Source organism: Myotis myotis, unplaced genomic scaffold (genome assembly GCF_014108235.1).
Source record: "Myotis myotis isolate mMyoMyo1 unplaced genomic scaffold, mMyoMyo1.p scaffold_m19_p_16, whole genome shotgun sequence".
NCBI classification, from domain to species: domain Eukaryota; kingdom Metazoa; phylum Chordata; class Mammalia; order Chiroptera; family Vespertilionidae; genus Myotis; species Myotis myotis.
In genome coordinates, this window is record NW_023416320.1 from 43,503,570 (window position 1) to 43,526,725 (window position 23,156).

At 44.9% G+C, this 23,156-nt stretch overlaps 1 protein-coding gene across 1 annotated transcript in view; it reads left to right on the forward strand.

Moving 5' to 3' along the window:
- Window positions 1–23,156, forward strand: part of FER1L6 (fer-1 like family member 6) — a 112,435-nt gene that overhangs the window by 77,863 nt on the left and 11,416 nt on the right. Inside the window, exons 26-37 of the mRNA XM_036338638.1 lie at window positions 901–1,118; window positions 2,573–2,695; window positions 3,961–4,000; window positions 5,479–5,594; window positions 6,841–6,972; window positions 7,918–8,043; window positions 12,500–12,627; window positions 16,632–16,802; window positions 19,263–19,423; window positions 21,277–21,419; window positions 22,514–22,602; window positions 23,039–23,137. Of these exons, the coding sequence (XP_036194531.1) occupies window positions 901–1,118; window positions 2,573–2,695; window positions 3,961–4,000; window positions 5,479–5,594; window positions 6,841–6,972; window positions 7,918–8,043; window positions 12,500–12,627; window positions 16,632–16,802; window positions 19,263–19,423; window positions 21,277–21,419; window positions 22,514–22,602; window positions 23,039–23,137 (1,546 nt within the window). The remainder of the gene's footprint in view (window positions 1–900; window positions 1,119–2,572; window positions 2,696–3,960; window positions 4,001–5,478; window positions 5,595–6,840; window positions 6,973–7,917; window positions 8,044–12,499; window positions 12,628–16,631; window positions 16,803–19,262; window positions 19,424–21,276; window positions 21,420–22,513; window positions 22,603–23,038; window positions 23,138–23,156) is intronic.

Consider the following 23,156-nt stretch of genomic DNA (forward strand, 5'->3'; position numbering starts at 1 on the left):
CCCCCACCCCCCGCTCCCGCCCCGTGGTCAGCTGGGTCTTTCTGAAGAATTTGCTCCTTAAGTGCCACCTCTGCTTCGTTAGTTGCCGATTCTTGCTTTAAGAAAGGCATCAGGGTCAACTCCTCTGAGAGGCCTTCCTCAAATATTGCTCAAGCTCCCGCCCGCCTCCACTCCCTGACAGTTTTCTCTTCTTGATGTTACTTTAATTTGGTCTGTTCCGGACCTCAGGTGCACAGAGTTGAGTTAATTGCGCTTCTCAGTTCATGCTGTACAGTTATCATCCGTCTGCTCAAAGCTGCTCATTATGTCCACCGTCCCCCGTGCCTATTCCCGTCCCCACCCTCCCCCCCACTCCCCACTGTAGGCCCCACACCACCAATTCTTGTAAAATGTGAATCCATGTAATTTACGCTTATGAAATGGTGCCAGAACCTTCATTTGGTTTCCTACTCTTTTCACTCAAAGCTGTGTTTTAAGATGTGTGCATGCTGCTGTGTGTACATTAGCTTGTTACCACTGCCCACTGCATCTACCTCACTTTGCTTTTCCTTTTCCCTTATATTAGACTGCAGGCTGCCCTCAGCTCCCCACTTCCACAAACAGTGCTGTGATAAATGACCTCTGTTCATTAAAATTACTCTGAGATCAATAAGTGTGACCATTTATTGATTAGCTATTAGGCACCAAATGCCTTACATCCTGATCTCATTTATGACCCCAGTGACATGGGCATTTTCACTGCCATTTTGTCAACAAGGAAACTGAGGTTCAGAGATGGTTGGCACTTGCCATGTTTGCATCCAGAGCTGCCTGGTGCCCAGCATTGGGCCCCTGAAATGACCTCCCTGTGCCATAGCCCAGGTTGCCCAACCTGATTTGCTTTCATTTTGCTTATTTCAGATTCGCTAATAGCCACTGAGCCCTCTGGGCCCCTCAGCTCCTCCCAGGACCCCCCAACAGATCACATCTATGTGGACGTTGAGCCACCTCCCACAGTGGTACCTGACTCTGCCCAGGTTCAGCAGGCAAGTCAGGTTGACATCCCTGACTCATCCCCTATGCTGGCGGCTGAACACCCACCTGCAGCCCGGGAGCCACCACAGGATGGAAAAGCTAAGGTCAGAATCTAATCCCTCTTCATATTTACAAGGCTCATTTGAGTTTGTATGGGAGGCTCTAGATACGAATCCTCCCACCTACTAGCTGTGTGACTAGGAGCAAGCGACTTCACGTTCTGAGCATCAGTTTCCTCATCTGTAAAATGGGGATATTGATACCCACTTTGCAGCACTGTTGTAGAATCAGACACGTCAACGTATATGAAATTAAAGTGCCAGTCAAACAGAACAGTAACATTTAATTGAACAGAAACTTTTGTCAATTTATTCGCTTGGAAAGACAATGGTTTCACATCTAGGACTAATCCCCAGATATTTAGAACCTACTTTGTACAAAGGCATGTGGGACAAAAAGATGTGTCTTCTGGACCCTGGAGAGAAGTGAGACTTCTCATCCCCAGTTAGCTAAGATTCCGGAAGGGGAGATGGACACATATACAAAGAACCGTAAGCCAAGGATGCGATTTATCTTTCTGTGCCATAAACTTAAGTATAATGTCCTGGGCATCAGTTGACTTGAAAGAGGCAGTTTAAGAACAGCAAATGGTAAAGGCTGAAATCGAAAGCAGAATCACATAGATTAGTGGATGTTTGCTCAGGCTGTTCCCGTCTCATCCAGGCTCAGCGTGACCCTCTGACACCTCGAGAGGTCCTCTTTCTCCCACCAGCATGGCCCCTGCCACTTTAAGTTAGAAATCTCAGTTTAAGTGTTTGTTGTCACCATAAAACTGTGGGCCCCACTAGATCAAAGGTAGTTTTTTACACATCTCTGCATTCCCTGCATTTGATAGAGTGCCTGAGACATCATAGGTAGGGACTCAGAGATGTCTGTGAATGGATATTGGGTACATGATGTGTTTGCTAAGATAGCCTCCTCCAGTGGGACAACTGTCTTCTGCAATAAAAATGGCCTTGCTGCCAAACATGTATCACTGCCTCTCCTACCCCATCACTTTGTTGTAGGTGTCATTTATTTGTACCCATCCAAATCAGAAATGATGCAAAAGGAGAATTGTCTGTATTATGTCACTTAATCCTCACAACAGTGAAGTAGGCAGGTATTATTGTCACAAATTTAAATTAATTGCTTAATGACTTATAACCCAGGTCTGTCTGAAGCTAATACCTATCCACTATACCACATTGTATCATGAGTCAGTCTCCCCTCCTGAACTGTAAGCTTCCCAAAGGTGGGGATTGCATCCAATTCCCCAAAGCCAAGCACAGTATCACATCTGTTCAACAAATGCTTGCCTGTTCCATAAACGAATGAATGAACAGATTATTAAACTTTCATTTATTGAAGTGGTACAGAGAGCTGCAACCACAAAACCTGCCCACACCTCCATCCGCCTCCCAGGGTACATCTTTCTTTTCAGGAAACCAGTCAGCCACCAGCAGCTCCATGTGGTTCCATGGGGCCTAACTAACAATCCATCCTCATCGTTTGCCAGGATGCCAGGAAACCTTCCCGGAGGTCTACCAAAAGGAGGAAGAGGACCATAGCAGATGAGTCGGCTGAAAACGTCATTGACTGGTGGTCCAAATACTATGCCTCCGTGAAGAAAGCACAGAAGGTAGAGACTCCCCTGGCGGGGACAGTCAAGGAACTCGATAGAAAAGTTGTCTCTCCCACCACCTTCCCAATTCCACATTGTCCCCTCTTTTAAATCCACTATAGGTAGGCCCTGCTCAGGCGTGATTCTGTGAATTACAGAAGGGTTCAAAGCCTGGAAGGACCAGGGACCCAGAATTGCTAACAGCCACCCTCTGGCTGGAGCTGACCCTAGGACACCAGCTCTGTTGTAAAATGCCTGGCAGGATGTTTAGTCCAGCCTGGCATCCAGAGAATCTGTCCAGCAGTCGGACTCAGGGAGGTCCAGCGAGGAGAAATGGGGTCTCTGGACAGGTGGGCATCAGCGATGGGGGCTTCAGGTACACCTGGAGATCCCCAGCTCAAAGGGCTCCAGGTGTCCAGCAGGATTCTAAGTTCATGTGGGAAAGTATCAAAGTAAAGTCAGAGGTCTAGGCTTTAGCAAATGGGAATGATCAGTGTGTGGCCAGAGCAGGGCCTCGTGCACATGGAACATGAAAGGGATCGAGTTATAAAGCTGGAGAACCAGCGGGGAGTGGGTCTGGAGAATCAACCAAAGCTCAGTGGCGGAATTTGGTAAGACATCTCATCCCCAAGAAAGGAGAGGAAAATTAGTCAGGTATCACTATATGCAATTGAATAGACAGTCTTCTGATTCTTGAGTTCAGAAAGAGCGTAGTTTCTTCATCTAGGGCTACCCATGAAGATTGATATGTAGTTAAATAAACAAGTGTTAGTCCCTGCCTCCAACCTCCCTCCTTTTGTTGCAATGGACAGACCATTTCTGGTGAGTGCTCAGCCCTTTCCCCTTTCTCTGACAACCTGCCCAGTTCCTGGGACCAACCCAACAACATAACATGCCAGCAGGTAAACTCAACGGCAGACTGGGATGATCAGATGGAAGATGCTTCAGGGAAGTGGGAAAACAGTGGGGACAGGGACTGTTTCCCAGTGGCTGAGAGAGGATTGCACATGGAGGACAAGGGAGTCTACCGCTTGGTGGCACTGTTCTAGGAAGTGTGGGTACCTTTTCTCTAGGGCAGGGCATCTCACTGCCCTTAGGTCTCAAGTCTTTACAGTGAGGCTTCACTTGGGAGTTAACTTTGGGACCATTTGCATACTCTTTTAAAATGGCATCTCTGAGAATGCAGAGGGCTGAGATAATTGAATTAGAACACTTTTAGCAAGTCGGGATTAATAAATGAGGCATGATAGTGTCAGTAATCTGGTTTCTGTCTTTTCTCAAAGGAAAAGGAGAGAAATCTCAAAGAGAAAAAAGACAATACCGGTAAGTAGTTGTTCTGGGGAGCATTTAAACATAGAATAAGGCCATCTGGAAGAGAATTATTAAATAGAAGCAATGGGAGGTACGTTAGAGTTGTATACCCTAATTTCCCAGGTGAGGAAACATTCTCAGTCAGATGACAGTACTTTAAGAAGGTCATGTAGCTGATTTGAACTGGACTGGGACCAGCTCCCAGGTCTCCTAACTTTAGTTCAGTGCTGAAATCAACCCTTTGGCTCATGTCCCTACACTGACAATCTGAATGTAGAAACAGCAGAGTGAAAATAGATGTGAGCTGGGATGACAGGCCAAAACCAACACGACAAACTTTAATAGAGGTGACCTGGATTTAGCTTCCCAAACTCAGTTTACAAGGATTGGGCGGATGTGGTTTGGCAGAAATCTAAATGAAAGAGGCCTGGGATTAGAAATGACCTCAAACTCGATTCAAGCCAACAGAAGGTCTTGGCCTACAAACAACCCTAACACCAAGTGGCCAGTGCTCAGTTTCAGGTGACACCGATGGAAGCAGGAGAATTAGAGTCAGGCTCCGTTCCTCAGACCGCTGCTCATTAGCATGTGTCATTCTAAGACCATCTCATGACATAAGCAGTACTGGCTTCATTTTGCAGATGGTAAAGCAGGGGTACAAAGAAGTGGTGTAACTTGCCCAAGTTCACACAGTTAGAATCTAGCAGAGCTAGAAGTCTGTCTTAGGCAGTTTATTTCTAGAGCCTGCCCCTAAAAAATTACTGAGTAATCTCTCTAACTACATTCGTGACTTTGTGCAAGACCCTTAACATATTTGAGCCTCCGGTTATTAAACTAGATGAATCTCAAGTTCATAAACAGATCTGAGAGGGACTGTAACTCAGAGCTTTGGAGTCAGTCCATCCTGAGTCTGTTCTTTGTTAGTTGGATGACTGAGCAAATTACCTCTCCCCCTGCCCCCCTCCCCACTGTGCCTTGTTTGTTGTTGTTTTTTTAAAATATATTTTATTGATTTTTTTTTTTTTACAGAGAGAAAGAGAGAGGGATAGAGAGTTAGAAACATTGATGAGAGAGAAACATCAATTCAGCTGCCTCCTGCACACCCCCTACTGGGGATGTGCCCGCAACCAAGGTATATGCCCTTGACTGGAATCCTTCAGTCCGCAGGCCGATGCTCTATCCACTGAGCCGAACCAGTTAGGCGCCCCCCCTTCCCCCCCGTGCCTTGTTTAAGGAGTTCTTGCATGTACCAGGATAGGCCAGCACACTGGCCCCAGGGGATCTGCTGACATTGCGTTACTATGTGAGTGGCATCTCCTCCAGTTCTGTAATGCACAGACTATAGCAGTCCTACAGCAAAATGCTACCATTTCTTTTTGAAAAGAAGTGTCATGACACATGCCAGAACAAGGGAAAGAGGGGGCGCGACTTTGTTTCTTCTCATCTCTGCAGCCGTGAGAAGCCTAACAGTTTCCACTAAATACCCACAGATGCAAAACCAGATGAGGTCATGGTGAACATAGAAGATGGCCCGAAGAAGAAGAAAGATAAAATGCTCAAGAAGAAGCCCAAAGAAGATGAAATCCCCAACCTGGCTGTCTTGAAGGTGTGGGGACACAGCCATCGCCACCATGGAAGGGGTGGGAAGCTCAGAAGGGGGTCCTGTTGGTGCTTCAGTCAATCCTAGTAATGTCTTTGTCTGAACTAACTTACTTTGTCTTCATTATAGTCATCGATGCAGAGAAATAAGGTTTAACAAGCATGTAAGCCAAGACAATGGAGCTTGTTAGTTTTCTGTTTCCTACATCCTCATGCTAGAAAGGGGCATAACTTACATTGGTTAGCCTGGATCCAGCAAGGTCACTGACAGTGCGTGTGTTCCCCTTGGCTCACCTCTTGGAGCTTGTCATCATCATGCAGATGTGTACATACTCAAATTTGCAGGAGTTTTAACTCGAGCTGAAGTCAGTTCCATCAGACCAATTTTAACATTAGCCAGAGGCTATTAGCTAGAGGCATATTGGTGGATATGAAAACTGGGAGTGTGAAAATTATGTATCTCGACAACAAATTTAGATAAATAATTTTGATAGAAAATTTGAATAAGTGATTTAATTATATTACCAAACTTAAATTCAATTTTGCATTTCTAAAGTGTATATACGTATAATTTCCCACTTGGAAAACTCATGTCTATATGCATTATAATAAAAACAAAACATTTCAGCTCTAGCCCGTTTGGCTCAGTTGGCCTGCAAACTGAAGGGTCCCGGGTTCGATTCTGGTCAAGGGCACATGCCTGGGTTTCGGTCTTGATCCCCATTAGGGGGTGTGCAGGAGGCAGCCAATCAATAATTCTCTCTCATCATTGATGTTTCTATCTCTCTGTCCCTCTCCCTTTCTCTCTGAAATCAATAAAAATATTTTTTAAAATGTATGTATTTCCTCACTTTATAAATGCTAAGAATTAGATGCTTAAGAAGCATATATTGACTGGAATGACCTCAAAATATGATAGTCTATACCGAAAAAGCCAAAGACATCAATTAGCTATTAAAAAGTTTGTCATGTTTATAATTTTAAATTATATTTTAAAAATTTTGGTTTAGCTATACATTTCTTGGAATTTCAAAGTTTATCAAAAGGTTTTATAAATTTTGGAGGGGTCGTTAGATCCAAGAGTGCTGATTTTGTCATATTCCTTATTTTGCTAAAGATAATTAACAGCAGCCTCTAGATTTTTCCAAGGGGTCCTATCAAGTCTGGCTTTGGAGAATATTGGCTTTTTTCATTAAATCAATCTTGGGCCTCTTTCCTTTGTCTGAGCACACTCTCTTCCCTTCTCCCTAAAGATATATGATGGCGACCTCGAGAGTGAGTTCAACAATTTTGAAGACTGGGTGAAAACCTTTGAGCTCTTCAGAGGCAAGTCTTCGGAAGATGACCATGGCCTTGATGGAGACCGAGTCATAGGAAAGTTTAAGGCAAGTTCCAGAGTTAACTCTTTTATTCGGTTCTTCTGTCCATAAATGTCAGATATGACTCATTCTATTGATGGGATTGTGATATGGGATGTGTATAAGGAAATTCCTACATCTTATACAAGATCCTCTCTAGAGCCTCACAAGACCCAACCCCAGTCTTTTGAGACACTTGCTTCATGGGTAGTGAAGGGGGTGGGAAGTCATACTAGTGGAATATAAGAAGAGAGAGTTGTTACCCTAAAGAATCACTAAATTTTGCCTGGTCGGCATGGCTCAGTGGTGGAGCATCGACCTATGAACCAGGAGGTCATGGTTTGATTCCCGGTCAGGACACATGCCCATGTTGCTGGCCCAGTATGGGGTGTGCAGGAGGCAGTCAATCAATGATTTTCTCTCATCATTGATGTTTCTATCTCTCTTTCCCTCTTCCTTCCTCTTTAAAATCAATAAAAATATATTTTAAAAAATAATCACTGTATTTAACTTTGTTCTTCCCACACCTGACCTACCAAATGTGTAAGTTACACGAACCCACTAGTTGGATGATTAATCAAACAACACAAACCCTTCATCTGGCAGAGGTACGGTGTCAGCATCACAGAGCAGTAGTTCACACTAGGAACCTACCGCATGCTGGGCCCTTTACCTGCCGTGCCATGTGTTGGAAATACATGGGTATTGCAGTCTGCAGTGTGGATTTTGATCCTGGTTATAATGCTACCAGCCCTGTGGGGAGGTGTTCCTCTGCCAACACCGATTCCCTGATGTGCCGTGGAGAAGCCCCGATGCAGGCAGGCTACGTGAACTTCGGAGGACACTCAGAGGGCAAGGGCAGTGCTCCTGTTTGACCCCAGCGGTGCTCGTTTTCCCAGTGTTATGCCCTCTCTGGCTTTTGGTGGGACATATGACCATCTCGTTTCAATGGGTGGTGTTTTGTGTTTCCAGGGCTCTTTCTGCATTTACAAAAGCCCCGAGGATTCCAGCACTGAGGACAACGGGCAGCTGAGAATCCAGCAAGGGATTCCACCCAACCACCCCGTCAAAGTCATGATCCGGGTGTACATTGTGGCGGTGAGCATCCTGTTTACTCTGAGGGGCTTAGTCTGCTCGGGCTGCCATTCAAAACACTACCGACTGGGTCACTTAAATAACAGGCATTTATTTTCTCACAGTTCTGGAGGCTGGGAGTCCGTGATCAAGGTGCCATCAGGATTGGTTTCTGGGGAAGCCTCTCTCCCTGGCTTGTAGATGGCCACCTTCTGGCTGTGCCCTCACATGGCCTTTTGCCTGTGTGCACATTCAGAGGGAGAGAAGTAGAGGGAGAGGGAGAGGGAGAGAGAGAGAGAGAGAGAGAGAGAGAGAGATCTGGTGTCACTCCCTCTTCTTATAAGGCCATTAGTCTTGATGGATTAGGGCACCACCCTTCAGGCTCCTTTAGCCTTAATTACCTCCCTAAAATTTAGGGCCTAAATGCTCCATCTCCAAGTACAGTCACACTGGGGGTTACGGCTTCCGCGTGTGAATTTTGAGAGGACACAGTTCTTCCACAACAGGAGTGTGAAGCTTGGTTGGTAACGTGGACATCTACCTGCTGGCTTTCCAGGCGTGATGTGTAGCTGTGTTTGCTCTCTGGGTTTGCTGCTAACTGGGAAGAAAATCAAATGGGCTGGAAACAGGAAGCTCCAGGCAAGACTGTTAGAAAAACAAACGGGGCAGCTGCCACTGTGAAGCTCTCCCGCACCCCTCTTACCAGGCCTCTGCGCTGTGACGCTGAGAAATTCCATGTTGAACGTATTTCCGAGAAAAACATTCTCTGCCCTACTTTTTGAATATGCAAGCCCTGAACTTTAATTGTGAGACGTTGGGGCCTGACTGCCAGGAAGCTCAGGGCCACGTCTGATGCTCAATCCAAGCAGTTGTCTGCTGAACCTCTGTGGTTCATGCATCTGTTTTCATCTCCTGAACTTGGAGTTGATTTCCATGATCTTATTTGATTGCGGTAGTCTTATTTTATATTAACTCTCTGCTGACACTGCCTGCATCCTTTTTTAAAAACATAAAGGAAGCATAAAATAAAAATGAATTCTTCTCTGTGCTAAGGGAGAACTAAGTTTCCCCTTTCCATCGTGCCACTGACATGTGCATCGTCATCGCCACGACCACCAGGTGCCAGGCGTGTTCTGACCACTAGGGATTTGGGGATGAGAAGCACTGGTAAAGAATCACTGGCAGGGCTGGGTAGTTTATGCTAAGCACCCACCACAGGATAGTTTAGACCAGTGGTTCTCAACGTTGGCTGCACATTAGAATCACCTGGGAATCTTTTTAAAATCCTGATTTCTGGGCCTCATCCTCCGGAAATTCTGTTTCTTTGTTATGGGGGTGGGGCCACAACATTAGTAACAAAGAAACAGAATTTCCGGAGGATGAGGCCCAGAAATCAGGATTTTCAAAAGATTCCCAGGTGATTCTAATGTGCAGCCAAGGTTGAGAACTGCTGGTTTAGACCAGTGGTCGGCATACTCATTAGTCAACAGAGCCAAATATCAACAGTACAACGACTGAAATTTCTTTTGAGAGCCAAATTTTTAAAACTTAAACTATATAGGTAGGTACATTGTTACTAACTTAATTAGGGTACTCCTCAGGTTTAGGAAGATCCACACTCAAGGGGCCAAAGAGCCGCATGTGGCTTGCGAGCCGCAGTTTGCCGACCACTGGTTAGACTAACCTTTTCTAAATCTTGTTCAGGAGGTCACTCATGTCTTGGGAGAGATGATTTCTTGGAAAATCACCCCACCTCTGCAATTCCACCCCCAGAAATAATTTACTTCAACCTGCAGATACAAATAAATCTAGATCTATTTCCACTCATCTATAGCTCCTATATGTACAAATAAATTTGAGAAGTGGTGCATATAATATTTTTTTCCTTCACCAGCCCCTGAGGTCCACAAGGCTCATTAGCACAGTGAAGGCTCTGAGAATTCCAGAAGCAAAGAAATCTATTTAACTGTCAAGTCTTTAACAGCATCATCTAAACTTATTGCCCCACACTTCTTTTTCTCTCTACAGAAAACCCTGCAGAACTATGGTTCTCTGGAACAAATTTGGGGCAACCCAGAAATAGAGGGTTCAAGTGGTACAATTAAGGAGAAAGATTTTGGACCACAGAGATGGGAGAAGGACCATTATGTATTGATTCATTCAGCAAACATCTACAGCCCACTTTTATATGTCCAGTACCCTTTAGAGTTAGACTAAGGCCAGGAATGCATATCAGCTTCCTGCTCAGGAAACAGTGGAGGAGGGAGGGCTTGGGCTGGAACTTGAGGACAAGCAGGACTTGGCCAAGTGAAGAGCAGGGGTGGTGGCCCTGGGTTGCAGGATGTAGGATAAATTCACTGTAATTATGGGCAGTATATGCTTTTCATTGACATTTCTAGTAATAGTGATTGTGTGGTTTACTCTCTCACACTAAGATTTTACCCATTAACTACATAAGTTAATTGGAAACCTTTTCATTTGCCCGACCAGCGTGGCTCAGTGGTTGAGCGTCGACCTATGAGCCAGGAGGTCACAGTTCTATTTCTGATCAGGGCACATGCCCACAGGACCCCCAGTGGGGGGCGTGCAGGAGGCAGCCAATCAGTTGTTCTCTCTCATCATTGATGTTTCTATCCCTCCCTTTTTCTCCCTCTCTGATGTCAATAAAAAAATATTTTTTAAAAATATTTTCATTTAATAAAACACCAACAGCCGAAACCGGTTTGGCTCAGTGGATGGAGCGTCGGCCTGCGGACTGAGGGGTCCCGGGTTCGATTCCGGTCAAGGGCATGTACCTGGGTTGTGGGCACTTCCCCAGTGGGGGATGTGCAGGAGGCAGCTGATCGATGTTTCTCTCTCATCGATGTTTCTAACTCTCTATCTCTCTCTCTTCCTCTCTGTAAAAAATCAATAAAATATATTTAAAAAAAAAAAAAAAAATAAAACACCAACAAAGTAAAAATAATACTACTTAAAAGTTGCAGAAAGAAAGAAAGAAAAATCTCCCCCCCTCTGCAATTCCACCCTCAGAAAACTTACTTTCACCTGCAGATACAAATAAATCTATATCTATTTCCACTTGTCTACAGCTCCTCCCTGATAGTTATTTAACAGAATCCTGCTTGATACACTACATATTGATCTCCTATTTTCTTTTCTTAGCTAGTAATACAACTTGGACATTTTCCCAGATCAGTATATACAGGCCTTTCTCATTCTTCTTAGTAGCCACCTAGCATTTTTCTGAATTAATGTTAGCATGCATTTATTCATCCATGCAACAAATATTAAGAAGACCGTATTCGAAATCCTGGAAATAATATAATGAACAAGACTGCCAGTAGCCTTGCTCTCTTGGCGAGTACATACCAGCTGGAGATGGTGGGGCATTAAGAATGTATTAAATAGAAACAAAGGGTCAGGTAACTGAAATGAAAGTCAGATAACTGCGGCGTGGATGATTAAAATTGGGCGATGTGATGAAGGGACCATTTTGGGTTAAGTTTCCCCTTAAGTAATTGACATGCAGATTGTCTACAAATGTGGCTATTCAGCATGCTCTCATGAACTCCTTGAAAATAGAGCTCTGTGTGCTCATGCCATCCCATCTGTAGGATAGCGTCCTGACTGCGGATTGTTTCTCACTCAGCTCTCATCTCTACAGAGTTTCTCCCTCTTTTCAGCATCATTCCTCACTGGCCCCCTACCCCCACTTTCTCTTAGAAAATGTTTGCTGCCCTAGCTGGGTGGCTTAGTTGGTTGGAGCATCATCCTGCATACCAAAAGGTTTCGGGTTCAATTCCTAACAAGGGCACACACCTAGATTACTGGTTCGATCTCTAGTCAGGGCACATATGGGAGGCAACCGATTGATTGATGTTTCTTTTCTCACATTGATGTGTGTTTTCCCTCTCTCTCTCTCTGAAAACCAGTAAAAACATATCCTTAGGTGAGGATTAAAAAAAAAAAAAAGTGTTGCTTGTGATGGTTTATTGCCCAGCTTTTCTGGAGCCAAACTCACTCTGAGAAACAGATCATTCATCAGCCAGTGCTAAATGCAAGACTGATGGGGTCATGTCAGAGTCCAATCCTTCTGGGCTCTGATTTGACAGATCTCAGACTGCACAACCAGAACCAGAACTCAAATGCATGCCTCTGCCTCCTGGCCCAGCAAATTCCTCATGCCTCTGTGCCAAGCGCTGCTTTCCCCGGGCAGACAACTCCGGAGAATGCTGAGCTTCGGCAAAGCTGATAGCTCTTAACAGCAACATGGGGAGGCTAAATGCAGTGGTACTTAGCCTTGGCGGCACACTAGAGTCCTCTGGGGAGCTTCTAAAAAGCCCAAAGCCCAGGGCCAAGTAAATCAGAACACCTGGGGATGGGAGTGGGGTGTCTGTGCATTTTAAACTGCCCGGGGATCCCAGTGAGCAGCCAGTGGTGGGAACCTCTGGACCAAGGGGATGTCCTTTCTCGCCCCCAGGCATTTAATCTTAGCCCAGCCGATCCAGACGGCAAATCGGATCCCTACATTGTGGTCAAGCTTGGCAAAACGGAAATCAAGGACCGAGACAAATACATCCCCAAGCAGCTGAACCCAGTGTTTGGAAGGTCAGTGGCCATCTGGGTGGAGTCGCTCCTGCTGTGTGTCTGTGGGGGGGCTGCTGTGTACAGGGGTGTGTCTGAGTACGTGGTGGCAGGAGGTTAGATGTTAACTTCTGCTTTGTGGAGAAAGGCCAACTTCTTTGGTCTCTTCAGGTATAAGGTGGTACATGGTGATCCTCATGCTGACGGTTCTCCAATAATGATTTTCCTAGATCTTCATCTCTCCTAGATTCAGCCTCCTGCTTTTGGACAGGGAGGTATCCTTTTTGCAAACATGGCACCAAGGCCCAGAGAGGTTTAGAAACTCATTCAGGTTCACACAGCTCGAGTGGAGGAGAAGGGGCCACACCTTTGGTCTTGTCTCCTGCCAAAGGGATTTTCCCATCGTATCATTTTGCAGCTCATTTGAGGTGACCCCCAAAGTAAAAAGGTTGAGCTGTGTCCCCCACCGTGCTTTGTTTTCCTGCAAAGTGTGTTGCATGTGTGCATGTTGGGTGAACCAGGCTTTCCCCCGTTCACAGAAACCTCACCACCCCCATTTGTCTGCTAACGGGTGTGCCGCATATTCGTGTTCCCTGCTTGAGCTGGTGCACCTGATTGCTGTTAACTTTGGAGTCAAGCAGATGCGGGTTTCATTCTGCCACATACAGGCTGTGTAACTTTATGCAGGTGGCTTAACCTCTCTGATCCTGGTTTTCCTCATCTGTAAAGCAGCAACAGTGACTTGACTCTCAGGCGTCTTTAGGACAGTGGTTCTCAACCTTCTGGCCCTTTAAATACCGTTCCTCATGTTGTGACCCAACCATAAAATTATTTTCGTTGCTACTTCATAACTGTAATGTTGCTACTGTTATGAATCGTAATGTAACTATCTGATATGCAGGATGGTCTTAGGCGACCCCTATGAAAGGGTCGTTCGACCGCCAAAGGGGTCGCGACCCACAGGTTGAGAACTGCTGCTTTAGGAGATTAAATGTATAGAATCTCACTGTAGTCTATGCTAGCCCGTAAGAGGTACTCAAAACACATACCTTTCCTCTCTCTCTCTCTCTTAATAATCATTTTATCAACAGATATATGTTAAATGTATTTAATTTCCTGGTTTCCTGAGTAACAGGAGTGTGGCGTGAAATCTCCATCAGCCTTCTTTAAATTCACTTCCACATTTGCGATCTCTTCGGACCCTCTGACATTTGTTGAGCACCAAACCCTTACACTTTCCTGCTCCCGAGGAAATGAAATAAATGATTGTGCCTGCTCGGGTTTATGAGATGATTACAACGATGCCAGGGAAACGCACCCTCGCTCCCTGATCCAGAGGTGACCTTTATCATTATCTGCCGTTTATGTAACCGGCACTTCATTTTGCCAAGTGCTTTGCAGTTACTGTTTGTTTGCCACTCTCACCACAGCGCCCGGAATTAGACTGGCTGCAGTGCGCCCGCTGACGGCTGTGGCGACAGGAGGAGGGGGTGATGCAATATTCTCTCCCGCCTGGGCATTGCAGGCTCTTCCAGAAGCCTCCACGTGCGGATGCTTTGTTGGAATGGTATTTAATGGTGACTCAGCGACAAAAGTTGCTGGCTCATTCCTGCAGTGTTCCAGCAGGGAGCGCGGCGGGCTCCTGGGCCTGACCTGGGTGGGGTCTGGGGACTCCGTCTTTGGGACCTCACCACTGAATGAGGATGCCACAGGCTCCACCCGTGATCGCTGGCACCTCGCCTGCTTTTCCTTACAGCCTCTGACATGAATTGACATGTTTGTGTGTTTATTGGTTGTCTCTTATCTCCCCACTGGAATGTAAGCTCCACTGAGCAGGGACTCAGTCTCGCCTGTTCAATGCCACGTCCCCAGCACCCAGGACAGGGCATGGCACAGAGCACATGCCCACTGAGTACTTGTAGAAGGAATAAGTGAGTGAATGAATGATGAACGAATGAATGAACAGATGGGTGGACAAACCTCCAGTTTCCAGTGGGATTTAATAGGGCCTGTCACTGTGCATCAGCCTGAGTGGCACCTGTCTGCAGACTTCGGTGGTTCCTTGTTTTCTTAGTCACCACAGTGCCTGGCACATAGTGGATGTGTAATTACTGTCCAGTGAACAGAGGAATTAGCAAGAGAATAAATAACTGAACAAAGAAACAGTGGAACATCGTTGCTCTGAAGCTCAGAGGTACTGAATGTTTCAAAGGCTCAGTTTTTACCCAGTTCACAGTGCATTTCTCAAACCACCATTGGACCTAGAGATGGTGAAACAGCCCCAGTGAAGAGCCAGGAGTGGTTAATCTGTGAGCACACGGCTCAGGGAGCTGGAACAGAGGCATTGAGTCGGCAAGGTTGCCAGGGGCAGTTAGCACTTAAGTCCTTTCCTGGTGGCAGCTAAGCTCAGACATGGGCAGCTGGAGGCTTCCTTGTGAGATGCCTCCAGAATCCATTACTGTTTGGATTCCAGGGAGGCAGTAGTATGTCTTTAGGTGGAAGATGCTAATTTCTTCCCCACACAGCCGGCCCGCTGCCTTAGTCAGTTACAGTCCCAGAAGCTTGGAGCTGGCCGCCTTTTTCTCTGGGGGAGGGTTAATTGGCTCAGGCTGTGCTGTGATTGCAGTTCCTGCCACACGGGAGAGTGAGAGTCAGGGCCACGTGGATCTGAGCACGCCGGCAGCAGCCCAGACAGGCCCGCGGGCACGTGGGAAATAATGGGTCCTCATTCTCCCTTCCTCCCGCCTCCTCCCTGTCCCTTGCTCCCAGGCCACCCCACCTTGCCCCGAGAACAGTAGAGAAACATTGGTGTGTCTTGATTTGGCTTGCAGGAAGACAGTTTCCTAAAACGCAGGGTTTAATTCTTAGCTTCTCTAATGCTCAGTCGCGTGGATAATGCATTGTCCCAGGAAGCCCAGCAGCAGGATGGACTCTAACACCTTGCACTGACGTGGCATCCAGGAAAGAGCCAGAACTAGGAGTCAGAAAACTGGCACTTCTGTGAGTTGGGCCTGACTTATGCCCCTGGCCAAGTCACTCGTGTTCTCTGGATTGTAACGTCCTCATCTATAAAGTGAAGGGATTGGATATGGTGACGCCTGAGGTCCCTGGCAGCTCAGGGAAACACTGCTGCCTACTCCTGCAGGGGCATGCAGGCTGCAACAGCGCGGAGATGAGGATGGCGGGTCTCTGTTCTCAGGGCTCAGACTCTATAGAGACGGCATTCCAGCCCTGCCATCCTAGTCTTTAGTTCAGTGGTTCTCAACCTTGGCTGCACATTAGAATCACCTGGGAATCTTTTTAAAATCCTGATTTCTGGGCCTCATCCTCCGGAAATTCTGCTTCTTTGTTATGGGGTAGAGCCACAACATTAGTAACAAAGAAACAGAATTTCTGAGGATGAGGCCCAGAAATCAGGATTTTATAAAGATTCCCAGGTGATCCTAATGTGCAGCCAAGGTTGAGAACCACTGCTTTAGGGTTTGTCCATCTTGTATAGGGCTCTCATTTCAAATAAGCTCAGCTGTACTCCCCGATGAAGCAAAAGTGGGCGGGAACGGGAATGGCAGTCTATTGGGCGCCAGTTCAATGCCTAGAAGTAAAATGTGCGCTTTGTAAAAACAGCATTTAACCACCTCGCTGTCTTATAAAGAAGACGTTTATCTCCATTTACACATAAGGAGCCTAAGCAGGATGAAGAAACTTTCCCATGTTTTACAGTCAGGAAGGTACTGATTCAAAACCAAGGCTGGAAATCAGTTTGAGACCAAACCCAAGGATTTCCCTCTCCATCTAGCTGCCCCCCCAGTTAAAGACGGAAACGGATGGCCCATGAATGAGGAGATTAATGGCTACTGAAAAGTGACAACAGAATTGGAAATTGTTGTGTCTTAGTGAAAAATTAAACCACATAAATATCTCCTGAGTGTTTAGTGCGTTCATGCGGACTGCAGGCTCGCTAAATGCGAAGCTGGGAAATGTCCCCTGTCGCCAAATGTTGACTCCCAAAGCCTCTGCTTTGACCACAGGTCATTTGAGATCCAGGCCACGTTCCCAAAGGAGTCCCTGCTCTCCGTCCTGATCTATGACCATGACATGATCGGGACAGATGACCTCATTGGCGAGACCAGGATCGACCTGGAGAACCGCTTTTACAGCAAACACCGAGCCATCTGCGGCCTGCAGAGCCAGTACGAGATGTAAGTGCTTTCCCCGCAGAGACACTGCTGGCCTCCCGAGGTCCCGAGGCTGTGGGCTCAGAGCGCCTGCTCCGGGAAGGCCGGCCAAGGCTGAGCATCTCAAAGGGGCTCCCATCAGCGGGGCGGGATTGAGGAAAATGCTCGCTGCCCTGGAAGGGGGTTGGGTGGGGAGGCAGCACTGATGTAGGGCCCAGGGAAGGCCCTTCAAGAGCCAGGAGCTGAATTGCATGTGTTCAGTCAATCCGCTGGGCCTGGTGGGCAGAGTTCCATGAAGGGGAGTGATGCGAGAAGAATGATTATTATAACACAAATGCCAACACCCCAGTTAATTATAACTAACACCTATGGCATACCAAGCACTTTCCATAGAGTATTTCAGTCAATTCTCTCAAAACCCAGTGAGCCGTTATCTCCAACTTAAAAATGGAGCAAGTGTGGGCCCAGCTCTCACTCTACAAAGATTTTGAATTCTGCTTAATTTGAAAGTATAGACTACCAGCTTCATTTTTTTTAAAAAAAAATGTAGCTGATATCTTAAAGAAAAAAATTAGAATCTTACAATTACAAATTTCAGCTAGGAAGAAAGACGTTCATTAGATTTTTATGGTATACTTTTACAAATGTTTTTATGAATATAAAATAATATGTTCATTGTAGAAAATTTAGGAAATACAGAAAGTACAAAATAATGCTCAAATTATTCCATCCAGAGATAACTTATGTAAAGAAATTTTATGTATTTCCTTTTAGTATTTTTTTATGCTATTTCCCCCCAAAGTTAGATTTATACTCTCTGTACAGTTTTGTAAATCACTTGTCTCACTAAGCCTTATAAGCGTTCTATAATATCATTTAACATCCTTCAACATAATTATTTTACTAACTCTGTGGTGTTCCATCATATGAATTTATTATAACATGATATGACCAGTTTGCCTTTGTGAACTTTAGGACATCTATATTTTTCTTCTTTATTTCATTAGAAATATTGCTGCGATAAGCATACAAAAGCCATTGCACACCCCTCTGACAATTCGCTCAGTATTCATCTGTAGATATCGATTATTTTATTGAAATTAGTACAGACGTCCAAATGGCTCTGTAGGAGGGCTGTCCCCATTTAGATGCACATGAACAGAGTCTGTGTGCTTGTTCCCTTCATGGCATGATTTCGGGCATGTGTCTGCGGCTGGCCTCCTCTGCTCTGAGCCCAGGAAGCCAGTTGAGTGTTGGCACCCCAGTGACTGTGTAAGCCTCCGAGGTATTCTCATCACCCTCAAGTACAGGAGAGGGTACCATTCATAACATGATTAGCTGAACTAACTCCAAAGTCAGGGCAGGAAGCCACAGGCCAGCGTGTTGCATCCTTTGTTCAGAAGAATTTCCAGACAGAGGAACTACCTACGAGCAAAATAGTCTAGTCAGCGAGCTTATAGCCTTTGTTCACTGAAAAGGTTTTAGAATAAGACAAGAGCACCTGTGTCTGGGGAGGCCTGTGTGTGGCTCTGGCCTTGGTTTGGATGGCCACTCCAGGGCCCTCATATCTCTGGCACCATGTAGGACAACGGCTTTGTAGCCATGTTTTGATTGATTTAAATGCTTAGACAAGTTAAGTTCTGCTGAATCCTGGGTCCCAATGTGCAGAGAAATCCAAGCTCATCTTAGTCATGGCTCTTAGAGAGCAGTTCATTGCCAGTTAATAACTTTGAAACAAACAGCTCTTTTTAAGGGATGAAAGGGTTGGGCAGATTTAGAAACTCAGCACCAGGAAAATCACTGATTAGAGAAACAACACGCATAGACTTTCTGCCTATGTCACGAGTCTACAGTATGATTTGGGGGAGGGAGGAGCAGAGGGGAGGAAAGAAGCAGAGAAACTGAAAGAATGAGCTTGGCTTTTCTCTAAGAATAAATAGCAGCCAAATGGCTATTCTGTTAGAAGCAGAACAAAAACAGCCTGCAAAGAAATCCGTGGAGACAGTAGGTTGGTGATTGCCAAAGGCGGGAGCAGGGAGGAACGAGGAGGAACTGCTTCATGGGCACAGGGTTCTTTTGGGGTGATGGAAATTTTTTGGAACCGGATAGAGATAGTGGTTGCACAACATTGTGAATGTTCTAAATGCCACTGAATTTGGTCAGCCTTATAATGGTTAATTTTATGTTATGTGAATCTCGCTTCAAATTTTTTAAGGTACATTTCTTTAAAAAAAAATAAACAACTTACAAAAGATTTTTATGTCAAGCTATTCAGCAGTCCTGCTTTTCATACAAGCATCATATGCAGAGGTTTGGACCAGAAAAGAGAGAAAACAAAACAAAAACCGCTAGCCCAAATGTATAGAATCGCAAGTCGAATCTGAAGGAAACCACACGGATCTTAGGGGGCCCTTTAAATAGGGACATCGGGTGTGTCCTTCCGGTGGAAGCCGGGCCTCCCCTCTCTGTCCTCCTCCACTGCAGAGAAGGATACAACGCCTGGAGAGACACGTCCAAGCCCACGGAAATCCTCGCCAAGCTCTGCAAGGACAACAAGCTGGATGGGCCCTACTTCCATCCCGGGAAAATACGGATCGGAAGCCAGGTCTTTTCTGGAAAAACAGTCTTCACTGAAGAGGACTCTGGTAACTTCCCCCAGTGCAGCCCTTGACTTTGCTGTTTTTGAAAAGCCTGCTTCTGGTGGTGGTGGCCGGGGACAGTGGTCATCTATTGTAAAAGTGATGCATGCTCGTGGGAGAAAATGTGGAAAAGTAAAGAGGATAATGCAGATCACTTATAATCCCCACATCAGAGATAAGCATGTTGCCTGCTGGTCTATTTCCTTACAGTTTGTGTGCATGTGTGTGTGCGTGCTATATATCACATTTTTATAGAATTATAAATGTCATGTAGTTTTGTATCCTGTCTTTTCTGTTTCAAATAGATCATGACAATTCTCCCTTGCACTTTGAAATGATCACTGATAATATTCATTGTTATGGTTTTGCCGTTTATTTACATTGTGTCCACTTTCTGCAGTGACACTTAATGCTACCATGCACTTCCTCATACCTACTTTTGCACATTTCTGATGTTTCTAGAGATCACATAAGTAGAATTGATGTGGCAGAAGTTAGGCAATGACCTTAAAAAGAATGTTATATACAGTAAATCCTTGGACACAACCAAAATTACCCCCATAAATGTTATGCCAACAACTCTCTGATTTCAAAACTAAAAGGGAGATTTTCCATAGGAATATCATGGCACCTACCAGGAAGGTCCCAGGGAGGTTTTCATAAACTTAGGATGAGAAGAAAAGTCACCTTTACTTTAACGATACAGAACAATTCTTGTACTGTCACCCTTGTCTGTTTGGTGCATCTTCTAATGCCAAGAACCCAATTAAGGACATGCCACAGGATGTTTTGACACTGCTGTGTTGATCCCACAAACTGATGTCAAGATTTCTTTTTACCATGTTGTTTTGACCCCGGAAACTTCTTGAAGGTTCTTAAATGCAGAATTAATTAACATTTAGATAGTGTGTTTATGACATTGATTAATTTATGTTGACGAATATTCTCTTTCACACTGTGCTTTATTTAGTTTCTTGGTCAGTATCCTGTATTTCATGATTAAACAATTTTTTGCCCTCCAAAAATCTAAAATTATGTTCAAGATCAGTTCTTGATGGATTAAACTTCATGACAAAGATTTAGTCCATTGATTGCTTGTTTGTCCCTATCAACTTTTACTAATTATAATTACTACTATTGGGAGATTTATTTTGTGCCCCCCCCTTTTATGAAAAAAAAAAAAGCTCAATTTCCTATGTCAACTGTAGCCATTCCAGTCTTTGTCAAGAAGTTTTGATCCTTTCAACAGTTGTTGCCATGTAATGTTTGCAAATAATGTTTCTGCCAGTAGTTGTTATCATGAGTTACCTTCTTTGGTAAATGATAGATCAAAGAACCTTTTCTCCAGCTGGAGATGGTAGGAGGGAAATCCCAAGCAATAATGAGGAAACACAGAGAACGTCCATGAACATAGGTTGTGCCCATTTCCCCACCTTGTTTGGGTCATGCTGAGCCCCAGGCCCTCTCACACTGTGGTGTTAGCAAACAGCTTTGTATCTCCAAGAAACATATCCTCTCCAGAGCCTTGAAGCCCCGCTAGTGATTTATAGACTCTGCAGAAATCTGATTCAAGGAGACCTATATTCCAAGACCCCTGACTGTTCTCTGGGTCTTCCTACCAAACCATCTCATGTCTCATTCTCTAAACTTCCAATATCCTTCCCCTTCCTACCTCACTACCCCTACCTCTTTCCATTCTCTCTTTGTTCTTTTTCTCTTTTGCTGGCTTTCCTTGTGTCTCAATATATTTTTTTAAAAAAAACTTTAAGTGTGTTTAAAATGCATCTGACAGCCCATCACTGTCCCCATATAGGAACACACAGCTGACAAATCTCTTTGTTTTTCTTTCTTCCACACAGATGAGACGGTGGAGTCTTACGAGCACTTGGCCCTCAAAGTTTTACACTCTTGGAATGATATCCCAGAGGTTGGGTGCAGGCTGGTTCCTGAGCACATAGAAACCCGTCCGCTGTACCACAAGGATAAGCCAGGGATGGAGCAGGTAGTGGCCAAGACAGATCTGGCCCTGATACAAGTGTTCATCCCCAAGGAATGTGACTTTCCCCTAAAAGTTAATCTTGTGTGCCCTAGAAAAATGGTTCTCAAAGAGGGACCATTGTGACACACACACACTGCCCTGCCCTAGGACATTTAGCAATGTCTGGAAATATTTTTGGTTCCCTCAAGGGAGTGGAGATGCTACTGACATCTAGGGGGCAGAGGACAGGATCCTATGAAACATCCTACACTGCACAGGACAACTTCTCACAACAAAGAACCAATCATTCAGCCCAACATGTCAGTAATGTCAAGGTCGAGAAACTCTGCCCTGGAGTCAGTGTTGGACTCGGTGCTTTTTCCTTTTTATGAATGAGCTGCCAAACTCTTTTGGAAGAATTCTGACATTTGAGAAACTTCAAAACCCATTGAATATGTTCAGGCTCTTGCCGAAAGTTCTATCAGTAGGCACACAGCCCACTAGTTTTCCCAGAGAAGCAATAGATGGTGGCTTATCTTGAAGAACTAGTTAGAAGAAACTGGATGGGAAAAAAATAACTAGAAATCCAGGTTAGGGCTTAGAAGGGAAGAGAAGATAAATGTTATTAAGAGCCTTCTATGTACTAGGTCCCTTACATAAATGATCTCACATAATTGAGATGATCATAGAATCGTTTATCCAAACTGTGGCCATTTTGAGAGTGGAAGAGGTCACTATTATATGAGCCCAACTGGTGCTCAGTGTTTGAGCATTGACCGATGAACTAGAAGATCAGGATTCAATTCCCAGTCAAGGCACGTGCCTGGGTTGTAGGCTCGATCCCCAGTGGGGAGCGTGCAGGAGGCAGCCAATCAATGATTCTTTCTTATCATTGATGTTTCTATCTTTCTCTCTCCCTTCCTCTCTGAAATTAATAAAAAAATATTTTTTAATAATGTCAGTTCTATCTTTGTCAACAAATATTCTAAACATGTGTAAAGTGACTAAGCTGTATTTAATATCCATTTCTTGTAAAGAGATCTATTAAAACTGTGAATGATCAATTGCTCATGTGGTATCCCCGCCCCCAAAGCTAAAGGAGGTCTTTTCTTAATAAGGGCCGCCTGCAGATGTGGGTGGACATGTTTCCCAAAGATATGCCTCAGCCTGGACCTCCTGTTGACATTTCACCAAGGAAACCCAAAGGGTAAGTCAACTGCAGCCCCACCTTCGGGGAGAGACCATGGTAGCAGACTGAATGATCATGACATTTGAGCTGGTGTCTCATGTGTTACATTGATCAGTTGGCACCTGATAATTATATTTCACTTTCTACCTGGCCAATAACAGCAGGGGGGTGTAGAGATTGGAGTGGTGGTCCCTGTTCTATGGTAGGGGCTATTACTGAGCTTCAACATTCTGAAAATTGTTGGTTAATGGAAGGAGGATCTTCTCAGAGAAATTAATGTCCTTGGTGATTCCAGCTGGGACGCTTGGTTTTGATAGAGCCAAGACCTTAAATGTTGATATTTTTAAACTTGGTAAAGTTGAGGAAACTTACAGACTCAAAGCAATAACAGAATCCCATAGACACCCACTAATTTTCATAGTTTTCAACCTAATGCTGCCTTCCCTTATTCCAGATATGAATTAAGAGTAACCATCTGGAACACTGAAGATGTCATTTTAGAGGATGAGAATATCTTCACAGGACAAAAATCAAGTGATATTTATGTTAAAGGGTAAGGTCATTAACAGACT